Source organism: Pezoporus occidentalis, unplaced genomic scaffold, assembly GCF_034315485.1.
Source record: "Pezoporus occidentalis ecotype Australia unplaced genomic scaffold, CSIRO_AGI_Poc_V1 ctg14, whole genome shotgun sequence".
Classification (NCBI taxonomy): Eukaryota; Metazoa; Chordata; class Aves; order Psittaciformes; family Psittacidae; genus Pezoporus; species Pezoporus occidentalis.
This window is the reverse complement of record NW_026913209.1, coordinates 5524477-5536515: the sequence shown is the minus strand read 5'-3', so window position 1 is coordinate 5536515 and position 12039 is coordinate 5524477. Positions and strand designations below refer to the sequence as shown.

Here is a 12039-nt window from a genome sequence, read left to right as displayed (position 1 = left end):
TTTTCTAACAAAACTTTTAGCTGTTGTTTAAGATGTTCTAAAATGTCTATTTTTATCTAACAACTGTTTAATTTTTAAATATATTAAATGGATTGAAACCAAAACTATGACCCTGGACAATAGACTTAAATTTTCTGAGTAATTCTGGAGAATTCTTCTTTGAAACAATTTGTTCTAAGGACTGTTTCTTAAGAAAGAAAGCCTTAAACATTCTTTCCAAAATGGGAATCAATATGGGAGTAGCACATTTTATAGATAATTTTTTTCTCCTGTCTGTGATTCCCCTAAAGGTAGAAACAAAAGACTACAAGGAAAATGCTTACAGTTCTGGATGCTATTGCAATAATTGTAAAAGTGCATATGAAGAAATTATACTTCGTCAGTTTCTTCATTAAAAACTATCTAGTGGCTTAAAATGCCAACTGGAAACAGAGTTAAAATGTATTTATTGAGATGACAAAAGTGCATTTTACTGTATTTTTATGAGCAATGTTTATTTCATAGGATTGTTTTTTACAATTGGCCACGCTCCTGAAATATATATTACTTCCACTGAGTACAGTAGTCTGTGGCAAATGGGTTTTTACATAATATTGCGTTTTAAAAATTCTTCCATTTGTTTTGAAATTTGTAAAAGGAAAAAAAAAAGTTGTGATGTGGTAGACAATAAAATTACGTTTGTCTTAAATTCCATAATGGCTGTTTTTATTTTGAAGTTCTGTAGCATGAATGCTCTGGGTGGCAGCTGGGAGGGTCCCTCTGCTAGTGTGAGTTAATTTGATGTGTCTTTACCCATTCCACGTATTCTGTTGTGGAGAAACTGCATTGTAAATTTCATTTTCTTTTTTATTGCTTCTGAGAAAGCTTCTTTAGGGGCTCATGAAATTGAGCTCTTCAGTTGTGTGGGTTGTTGTTTGTTTTTTAACAGTCTGCGTAGGGGTGTAAGTATTTCATGGGTAGTATTGCAAGCAAGATTACCTTTCTGCTTTTGCACCTCTCCTACAGATGCTAACACTTATTTTTGGAGGTAAGAAGGCGGCTGAAGGATAGTTCTTCCCAAAATTTTGCTTGGAGTATTTTTGTCAGAAATACTTCTCATGCACTGCTTGGGAAGCCTTGTGCCCAGTGGTACTGCACATGTACAGCAGAATTCCATCCTTCCACTGCTCAGCTGGGACTGTGTTGCTGTAGCTAATGGTGAGGTTTCTGTGTAGAAAAAGCAGATGTTTGAGCCTGGGTGCAGACTAGCTCTAGACCTTGGTCATGGTATGCAGTGGATTGAACCATTGCTGGAGTTCTTTTACCCTAATAAAAAGCAAAACCAAAACACAAATTGTGGAATCTTGGATTGTGGATTGCATGGATCACATGTACACAGATATATTCAGCTGTGGGTTATAGCTCAGTGTAGGAAATTTCACCAGAGTATAAAAAATTGTCCAGGAACTCCTGACACTAAGCTTTACTGAAGATGTGTCTGTGGAACCTCCTTTAGCCATGCTTCAGCAATCCCAAGTCCTCCCATAGGAGGAGGTTGCCTTCATATCTTAGGTTAGGGCTCATGAAGGAGCAAATACACAGCAAGCTGGGCTAGGGAGATGCGTTGGAGAAGTCCACAGCTAGAATTAAGATATTCTGACAGGCCAGGTCATTTGGGTTTAGGCTTCCCTGATGGCAAGGAAGCACTGCCATTAGATGTAGCCAGGTTAATTTAGGAGCAGAGGGTTTTTTTTTTTGTAGGGCTCCTTTCAAACAGGACCATCCTCCCAGACTGGTGTTTGTGGGCTGCTACTACGAGTGACCATCCATGGGCAGGGTAACCTCACTTGGGATTGGCTGCCTAAATCCGAAGCCCATCTGTATCCAGTATGGGGCTAGTTTCATTAGGGAAAAGACCCACATGTCAGGAATGATAAAAATTATTCCCTTCCCTAGCAAGGAGTTTGAAGTATTCTGGGAAAAAATCCTTCTGAGTTGCTGTAATAGGTCTTGGCTGTAAATTGGAACACTTTCAAACTTTTTCCTTTCCCTGTGCTCAGACTCTGAGAGGTATCTGTTTTTCTAGGGCTTGTTCAAAGAGCCTGAACATTGATTGACAATGCTGTTCTTTTCCTGTAGAGCTTGAGGATATATGTAGGAGAGAGGCTGCTTGGTGACAGAGGAACATGTAGAGATGGTTGCAGCAGTAAGAACTACTTCATCTTTTTATTTCCTTTTTCCTCTGTTTTTCAGGAGTACCTGAAGGAGAAGGAATGGTGAGTTCTCTCTTCACTGCAGCAAAAACTGTAATGAACCAAATCTTTCTTGTTGCAACACAGACAACTATGGAGCTGCTCGTTAATGTTTTTCACAGGTCACTTAAGGAGAGCAACTGTGTTAGAAAAGGGGTCACCCCGTGCTTGCATTAAGTGTTTCTGTTCAGTCCTGTGCATCATGCTGAGTCCATGGGACTGTGTTTAGCTATGGGGCTCAGTATGCAGCCATGGGAGCATGGGGATGCTTTTAGGAGGCAAAATTCACTATTCCTGGTCTTTGGACAAAGTACTGATTTGTATGACAAGGCTTTCTGAAGGAAACATAACTGCATTTTCTCATTTTTATAACAGTTAATTTTGGAAAAACAACCCATAAATACAAGCGAATATATAAATGATAGTGAAAGGAGAGGCTGTTTGTCACAATGACTATACAGTTAAATATGATGGAGGAGGGGATTTTCAAATAGTTTCTGAAGTTTTTACTGCAAAAGCATTTTATAGAGTTTGTGTAGCAAGGATTTGGTAACAGGGGGGCTGCAGGGGTGGCTTCTGTAAGAAGCTGTAGAAGCTTTCCCTCTTGTCTGAGGGAGCCAATACCAGCTGGCTCCAAGACTGACCTGCCACTGCCCAAGGCCAAGCCCATCAGTGACAGTGGTAGTGCCTCTGGGATAACATAGATATGGGGAAAAAGCATGCACAACAGCAACTGCATCCAGAGAGATGGGTGAAAATATGTGAGAGGAACACCCCTGCAGACAGGTCAGTGAAGGAGGGGAGGATGTGCTCCAGGCAGGAGCACATGCAGGCATGTGTTCCATGGCTCCATAGCATGGGCCATGCTCTCCATGCTGTGGCTCCATGGAGAGAAGAGCCCATGTTGGAGCAGTCTCCTGGCAGGACTTGTGACCTCATGGAGATCCACACTGGAGCAGTTTGTGAATGCAGCCCATGGGAAGGAGGCACATTGGAGAAGTCTATGGGGTATTGTTTCCTGTGGGAGGAATCACATGCTGAAACAGGGTGAAGAGTGTGACGAGTCCTCCCCTGAGGAGTGAGGAGCGGCAGAGTCAGTGTGTGATGAGCTGGCCACAACCCCCATTCCCTGTCTCCCTGTGCAGCTGGAGGGGAGGAATTTGGGAGTAATGTTGAACTCAGGAAGAAGGGAGGGATGGGGAGAAGGTGTTTTAAGATTTAGGGTTTATTTCTCATTATCCTAGTCTGGTTTGATTGGTAATCAAATTAAATTAAACTATCCAGGTGATTATGTGTGTCTGCCTTTGTCAATCAAAATACGTTGTCAATCCCTGACTGCTCTTTTAGCCTCATGTTGGCGTATCCCATTGGCTGATTGCTATTCCAGAGCTCCTGATAATCTTAAAATGTTTCCATGGTCAATGGGAAAATAAAGTCTTGCTGGGCCCCATGTGCAGGAAAGAGAGCATATGACCTTCTAAGCACCCTCTCTACCCAAAATTTAATGATCCTTGGATTTCACTAATTTATCCTTCTCCAGACCAGTTTCCTCTCCGAAAGCCACCCTTCTGTCTGGAGCAGCTGAGGTTGCATTGTGCTCTGCTCTGCAAAAACCTTCTCTAGGCAGTCAGCGTGTTTCATTGCGAGTATATCCCACACCTCAAAATGTAAAGTGTGCATTTTCAGTTTGTCTCCTGTGGCTGTTTTGTGGAAGCACAGTCATTCGCCTTAGAAATGCTCTGGGATGCTTCGCAGTCAGGTATTACTTCTACCTTCCCTCCTCCCCAGTGCAGTTAGCTCCTGGCAAAGGTGGCTGTCATGCCTGCCAGTGCCATGGCATGCATAGCTGCTAGATGAGCATTATCTGCTCTAGCAGTCACTCTTTGTAAGTGGTCCATCCTATGGTCTTGCCAGCTCTTATGGTGCAAAAGGATCCTAATCTCATCTGTGCACTAATATTTTATCAAGGGAAGTTGGTATCAGGTTTGAGGAGGCTCTGTAGCCTTTGTTAGAGAAGGAAAAAGGTTCCATGAATAAGTTATTGCAAAACCGAGTCGACCCATTCAAGCATGCAGATGTTTTATTTAAATACTCCTCAAATGCCTATTTATTCAGCATAACATGTATTATGCTGCCTTCTGAAATACGATATATGACTGTCAAACAAAATTGTCAAAACAACAACCTCGGTTTCTTTGTATGATACACAGAAATAATTACATTTCATGTACAGTACAGATGCATTTTACACAGTCATCAACAGTCATTCATTACTAAAACAGCATTTAAATCACCTAAAACACCAAAAGAATGTGTATTTCCCAAATTCAGAATTGGTTAATGATTTTGCATATGAAATGGAATTAGGCGACGGGACTGGAATTCTGCAAAATTATACTAAATTATTCCTTAAGCTGCATTTGAAAGATGAAAGTACAAGTTGCTTCAGGGGTGTCACTGTTATGCAAGTGTATTGCTGTAGTGCATTCCTTTTAGTCCATATGAAAAGGAGAATGAAGATATTTTAGAAGATGATGGAGTCAGTAAGTTTCCTGGGTTGTATGTAGTTTGTCTCGAAGTGGATTTCTGCCTTTTTGCATTATTTACCTGCTGTAACTAGTCAAGACATACCATGTGGCATAAAGAAGTTGTTGCAGATTGATAGTATCAAGGCAGCTTTTGTAACAGTAGCTGGTGGGGATGAAACATTTTTTGTATGAGTAACCGTGGGTAGAAGTAGGATGCGAGTAAAAACTCTGGGTCCATTCTGCCTCTCCTTTAAACCCCATTAAAACTGTGTAACCCACCAGTTTCTGCAGGTATATTGCAACTTTTCAGCAGCTTGAAAGAGAGGAGAGCAATGTCAGGTAATCGATCGACTTCAGCAGTTCCTCAAAAGGAGTGCTCCTCTGGGACAGAGAGGCAGAGGACAGCCTCTGCTTCTGCCCGCTGTTAAGGTCTGAAAGAAATATAGAAGCTCAGATTACAGTAAATTATCCTGATTTGAGGAAAAATTGGGAAATTAAGTGCAAATTAACCAAGCTTCTATATAAGTAAATGATCAGGGAATAATGCATGACATTGTACTTTTTTAACTGTCATTTAATTCTAGTATGTGATGTTGTATTTTGGTGTATATACTGTAGCATGATAGTCCATCATCTACTCTTCGATCTCAGCTGTCAAGTAAAGAGAAAGATCAGTACTTGTGTGCAGTAAAAAGTGTATCATCAGCAAGTTTCAGGTTTTAGTGCATACTTTCTCTTAATGTAAATTTTCAGGTTGGTAAAATGCTAGCAAACACTACACTATTCAAACTATTAAGTAACTGTGGTAATCATTTATTGTAATGGCATCTAATGCACTGAGATTTTTGATTTATATGCATATTTTATTTTGCAGACATGCATTTTTTTCTGATCCAATGTTTTTGATGTATATATGTATGTATTGATATGCACATATTCCATGTATATTTGATGTATATAATGTATGGTATGTCATTAATATAGGAAGCATTGTGGTACATTTAATGCACTCTCATGAAAAAAAAACGATACTTTTTTATCAGAAAGGTTTCTGGTAACATCAATGTCTTTTAAAAATGAAGCCAAAAAGCCTTAACTAGTAAAGCCTTCATATTAGCTATTAGGCCTGCCCATGTAGGCAAATCCAATTGCAATAAATCATATTTTTATAGCTTTGGGGCCCAATCCATTATTCTGTCAGTGTTCTTAGGTAATTAAATATCTTCACACAGTACAAATTCTTGAACAAGTTTTAGGATGCAAGTTTACAGATAATGACAAAAAGAATTTAGCCGTCATTTTACTGAATGTCTTCCAGCATAGCTAATGCTCTGGATGCTGTAGAATGTCAGCAAGGAAGGTTTGGAGATAAGTGTTAGCTGATCCCGAAAACACCTTTATAGTAATTTTAATTCAGATATGATTGATGCTGTAACAGTACACTGGGATGAGAGGTTTGTTCTGAAAATACAGAAGAAGACAAGATGTCTATGGACAAAAGGACTGTATGGATTCATCAGTAGCCTTGAAATACTAAACCGTATGGCATCATTGGAGTGTGTGACAAACTGTTACAGAAATAGAGGACAGTGGACAAAAAGAACAATGACTGAATAGCTCGTTTGTGGTGCACGGTTTGGCTGTAAGGTTATTTAAATGTTTGCCATTAGAAGTTTATCGTGTAGCTGAAGTTGTGTAAAATACCTTAAATAAAAAAAGGAATCCTGATTCCTGATACAACAGGTGTACAATGACTTATTGCGGTTGTAACAGTACCTAGGAAGCAAGATAAAACAATAATAAATATTGAACTAACTGAACACCTTTAGTTCACTAATGAGTGTTTGAATAAGAAATGCTGCATTTTTTCAAAGGGAAGTTATTTGTACAACTACCATGGGACATCAACAATCAGCTTGTTGTAAGTGCTCGGAAATGCCCCTTTCTACAGTAATATTTTATCATGCCTAATCTGAAAAACAACAAAAGTAACTGAAGATCACAGCTCCAAATAATTTCAGCATGCATTATGGTTGCAGTTCTTTCAGTCAGTACAAACATATTTCATATGAGCATTTTTTCTTTCATTTTTTGATAGTTCCTCATCAAGTTTGTGGTTTATTAACAGGAAAAAAAAGGAGACACTTTATCAAAATGTTTCTCATTGTTTTGCATTTGGCAGGAACACAGGTTTGTTTCTATTTTTGTTTCGTGGTTTTTCTTTTTTTTTTTTTTTCTAAAAAGAGCTCTCACTATAAGAAGAAGCATCAATGGGGACATTTCATTGTGCTCATATAGTAAGTCAGGATGGTCACAGGAGATTCCACTGAGCCTTTGTTCGGACAATGGATAAGAAACTCCTTTTGGTTCACACACTATGACACTGAAACCCACAGAGTGTTGTGTTTCTCCCACACCTCTTGCTTTGCAGCTGCTGGCGCACACATCAAGGGGCATTGTCTTTGTCAGCTCTCTCATTCCTCACTGCTTGAGCTCAGCTTGCAAGTGGTCTTTATGCTAGTTTAGAAACAACTCCTTCTTTTATAAAGCAGATACTCTGACAATGTTTCCTCCCGAGTACTCAGGAGACTCTGGCCTATCATCTCCTTCAGGTGTGGTGACTGGAGGTGTCGGGATGCTAATTATTGCTGTAGTGACGTAAGGCTGCTCACAGTTTAGTTTAACGCACTCTTCCACTTTGGCATTTAAGCTGGAACGGCTGGAGGAAGAAACAAAAATCCATGAAGAAAGAGTCCATGTTACTGCAAACCTCTTGTGCCCATTCCACTCCCTTAGCATGTCCGTCTCCTTCCTGCCCTGTTAGAGAGCTCAGATGTACAAAGCGACACCATCGCACCCCCCTATCCCCAGCAGCAAGTGGTCCAGGGCTGTGTCCATGGACAGGCCCCCTTTCTCCCTCCGTTTACCATTTCAGCACATCTAAAAGTTTCTCAGCCCATCACCTAAGTTTTTCTGAACAGGGGAAGTATCTGAGCAAACTTTGCATAGCCAAGTGACTAGCTATGCAGAAAATTGGAGAGACATCAATTTGATGGATGGACCACTCGGTGGATAAAGAACTGGCTGGATGGCCACACACAAAGAGTTCTGGTCAATGGTTCAATGTCCAGCTGGAGACCAGTAACTAGTGGTGTCCCTTAGGGATCAGTGTTGGGACCAGGCTTGATCAACGTCTTTGTTGCTGACATGGACATGGGATTGAGTGTGCCCTCAGCAAGTCTGCCAGTGACACCAAGCTGTGTGGTTCAGTTGATATGGTGGAGGGAAGGAATGCCATCCAGAGGGACCTTGACACACTTGTGAGGTGGGCTGATGCCAACCTCATGAAGTTTAACCATGCCAAGTGCAAGGTCCTACACCTGGGTTGGAGCAATCCCAGGCACAGCTACAGGTTGGGCAGAGAAGAGATTCAGAGCAGCCCTGTGGAGAAGGACTTGGGGGTGTTGGTCGATGAGAAAATGAACATGAGCCAGCTTCAGTGTGCTCTCACAGCCCAGAAAGCCAACTGTATCTTGGGGTGCATCAAAAGGAGCATGACCAGCAGGTCGAAGGAGGTGATCCTGCCCCTCTACTCTGCTCTCGTGAGACCTCACTTGGAGTATTGTGTGCAATTCTGGTGTCCTCAACATAAAAAGGACATGGAACTGTTGGAACAAGTCCAGAGGAGGCCATGAGGGTGATCAGGGGACTGGAGCACCTCCTGTATGAAGATAGGCTGAGAAAGTTTGGGCTGTTCAGGCTGGAGAAGAGAAGGCTGCGTGGAGACCTCATAGCAGCCTTCCAGTGTCTGAAAGGGGGCTTACAAGGATGCTGGGCAGGGACTCTTCTTCAGGGACTGTGGTGATAGGACAAGGGGTAACGGGTTAAAACTTAAACAGGGGAAGTTTAGGTTGGATATAAGGAAGAAGTTCTTTACTGTAAGGGTGGTGAGGCACTGGAATGGGTTGCCCAGGGAGGTTTTGAATGCTCCATCCCAGGTGGTGTTCTAGGCCAGGTTGGACTGAGCCTTGGGTGACATGGTTTAGTGTGAGGTGTCCCTGCCCATGGCAGGGGGGTTGGAACTTGATGATCTTAAGGTCCTTTTCAATCCTAACTATTCTATGATTCTATGAAAAGGGGGACCAGTGTCCTACAGACTCCTCCATGCCATGCATATTTAAGAACATTTTGTATGTTCGGTATCCTCAATAATAAGGCACAGTGATGTATGTGCTAATTAAGGTTGATTTAATATGTTCTTGGTGCTTCTGCAGTACCTCAGCATCATAAGGACCTTTTAAAAGTGACTGGTTCAAGGTGAGAATGGCATTTTGTGCTTTTGTTTTTAGCTTGTATTTTAGCACAAAGCTGGTGCTTTGTGTTTTTACATATGATGTTACCGGAAGTATGGTGCAGACAGTGCTCTAGCAGAGAAAGGATGGATCCAGGCAGAATATTTCCTGAAAAGCTAAAACCGATTGTAGCTTTGTACTGGCCAGGAGGTCTCATTGCGTAACAGCTGAAAAACATCAGTAGCTGCAAGCTGCTGGGTTGATCATGAAAGTGAAGCCAAACTTAGTAACTATACAAAGCAAGCAATCAAATGTAACTTTAGACAATTTCTACGGTAACTAGTGCTGAAAACTCTTCTTCTTTAAATGGTAGCATGTTTGAGTTCAACAGAAAACACTTTTGGGTCTCCTGAGACCATTGCTGTGTTTTCAGAGGTGGTGTTTGGATGTATCTGAAAACCAAACAGTTTATTTGTGAGAGTACAGAGACATTCAGTAAATTACAAACACTTCACCTGCACCTTCCTCACTTTTGTAATAACTCCTTAAAGTAGGAAATAGATTTTTCTTCTTTTTTTTTTTAAATTTTTATTTAGAAAAGTCTTTTTTATGACTATTATGACTCTGGAAATCAGTTTTATTTCTCTCCTCTGTGGAAATGTGAGGAAGTCTCATTTGTCCTTTGCTTCTGAACCAAAACAGTAGAAATAGCAGGAACAGACCTTTCTTTCTCTTCCCACTTGCTCACCTCGTATATCTGAATCACACATTTTTCTATTTTAATTTTTTTCCATGGCATATAATATTTGATGCTCTATTTCATTTGAGGTAACTGGTTGTTATTTGCTGCAAATAGTATGTGATAGTTTGTGGGGAGGGCAGAAATGGATATAGAAACACTATTCTGTTATCTTGGACTAACCTTGCAGCAAACTGAGTGCAGGATGTTTCAGTCCTGGTATCCATTTTTGGATAAGTATTTGACTTTCACCTTTAGTCTCACATCCTGACTATGGAGGCCACATCACCTATATATCCCTTCTCTCACAAAGGAAGGGGCTTCAGCCCTCTGTGTGAAGTACCTGTTAGACAGAGGCGTCCTCTCCACACATCTGATCTGGATGGTGCTGAGCTCTTGTACACTGCCTGGGCGGCTGCCACTGATGTTGGTGTTTGGGATGTGGTAAGTCTTTTTATGTCTTCGTGAGCAGCAAGTGCTGGTAACACCTTGCTGAGATGAGAGAGAGGGGCTGTGGCTTGGGGGTCTGTTGACTGTAGAAACTTCCATACAGCTCTCTTCATAGACTTGCTCATCCACGAACTCATGGTTCTAGCCCAGAGGAATCCAACCAAGGGACAAAGAACACACAGGAAGATAATTACAGTGAACATATTAATCACGATTGTTTAAAGACTTAAATTGACAAAACTGAATAAATTGGGAAGTTAGACAGCTTATTCTTGATTATAGTATTTAGCCCACATTAGCCTGGGATGAATACCAATACAAATGTAAACGCTGGAACAAAACTCTCAGAGCCCTAAGTAAGAAAATGTTAATCCAAATTACTTTGTAAAATATAATGTGATCATAATGTGGCTTGCATTATAAATATCTGTATAATCTATGAAATACCATAAAATAGAGGATTATGTTTATTAACAAAAATGCAAGTGGTGCTCATGTACATGCTCTAAATGTCATTTGGAAGTAAATAAGATTTATTATATTGAACTATAATACAATAAAATCCATAAATATTGTCCAAATGAGTTTATAAAGCTTCCTTTTGAATTACATGTTAAAAATCAGGATATGAAAGTGTGGTTTGAGGTATGCATCTATGTAAAAGAAAAAGATTCATGAAACAGAAGTTTTGATTGAAGGAGATGAGATGGTTATTTAAAAGCATCCAAAAGTTCCTAATTACAGGAGATGGATGTATTGAAAGCAGTTTAGAAGCCTGAACATTTAGTTAAATGAAGTACTTCATACGATCTTTGCTTAATCTCAGCATAGACAGTTGTTTTATAGGGTTGTCATAGAGCTGAATTCAAATTCATGCAAATGGCTGGTTTACATTGGCTCAGTAAGTGATTATGGAGCGTTTCACACACAGCCATGATTTCCACGTTTTCTTTGTGTGCAAAAGAGCGTGAAATGGTGGTGTTGCTTATAGTGGGGGGAGAAAGGGGGAATTTTTACAGTCATTTTAAAGTAGCAGCCCAAACTAAGTAGAGGTTAAGATATGTTCATGTGCAGTGTGGGAAAGACTCCTTTAAAAAAAAAAAAAAGAAATCTTTCCATTTTCTGCTGGAATCAGTCCGCATATCCTGGGAATGGATTGGGAGTGATTTAGAGAGCAAGGTCTGGATTGTTGTACACTCAGTCTCACTCACTCTCATTTGTTAGCTTGCTGCATTTCTGTTTTCCCCTGAAGGATGATGCACTAATTGGAAAGGTGCTGATGTTTTTGGGGGAGAATTACAGTACAGTGCTGATGTAAAATATGTGAACAAAATAAATCGAGTAACAGCTGTGGCCAAGTGTTTGCAACAAATGGAAATACCTTTATAGGCATATTATTGTTATTTCTAGTTCTTCTGTTCTTCACTCAGTTTGTGTGGAAGTGAGTGGTGTTGAAGAATGCCAGTTTCAAGTGACATGGAAAGAAAGAACTTGCTTGAATATTGATTTCTGTAAGGTATATGCCAGTCACAATTAAGTTTTTGAATGTGATTGCACAGTGGACATAAAATTCAGAGAGAAAAATTACCTAATCACTTGCTTTAGATCACGTTCAGTGGCTTCCAGTATGTTTGCCAAGAACTCTGTTAGTTTTCTGATTAAAAGTAATTTCGTGCTTCCTAAAACTTTTATGGAACAACCAACAAGAATTCAATTTGTAGGGTCCATTAAAGAGGTTTATTGAGTCAACTTTTAATAGAGATTGGAAACTTTTTGAAACGATATAATGGCTCAAGTTA

The 12039-nt window shown here is 40.3% G+C and overlaps 1 protein-coding gene across 3 annotated transcripts in view; it reads right to left on the bottom strand.

Annotated features, from left to right (window-relative positions):
* Window positions 1-4293: 4293 nt before the first annotated feature.
* The window catches only part of KCND2 (potassium voltage-gated channel subfamily D member 2), a 287025-nt gene continuing 279279 nt past the window's right edge, over window positions 4294-12039 (bottom strand). For all 3 annotated transcript variants that reach the window (XM_062609657.1, XM_062609654.1, XM_062609653.1), the window contains 2 exons: window positions 10134-10381; window positions 4294-7478 (listed from right to left, as the gene is read on the bottom strand). In XM_062609657.1, coding sequence (XP_062465641.1) covers window positions 7301-7478; window positions 10134-10381 — 426 coding nt within the window. In that variant the 3' untranslated portion in view covers window positions 4294-7300. The remainder of the gene's footprint in view (window positions 7479-10133; window positions 10382-12039) is intronic.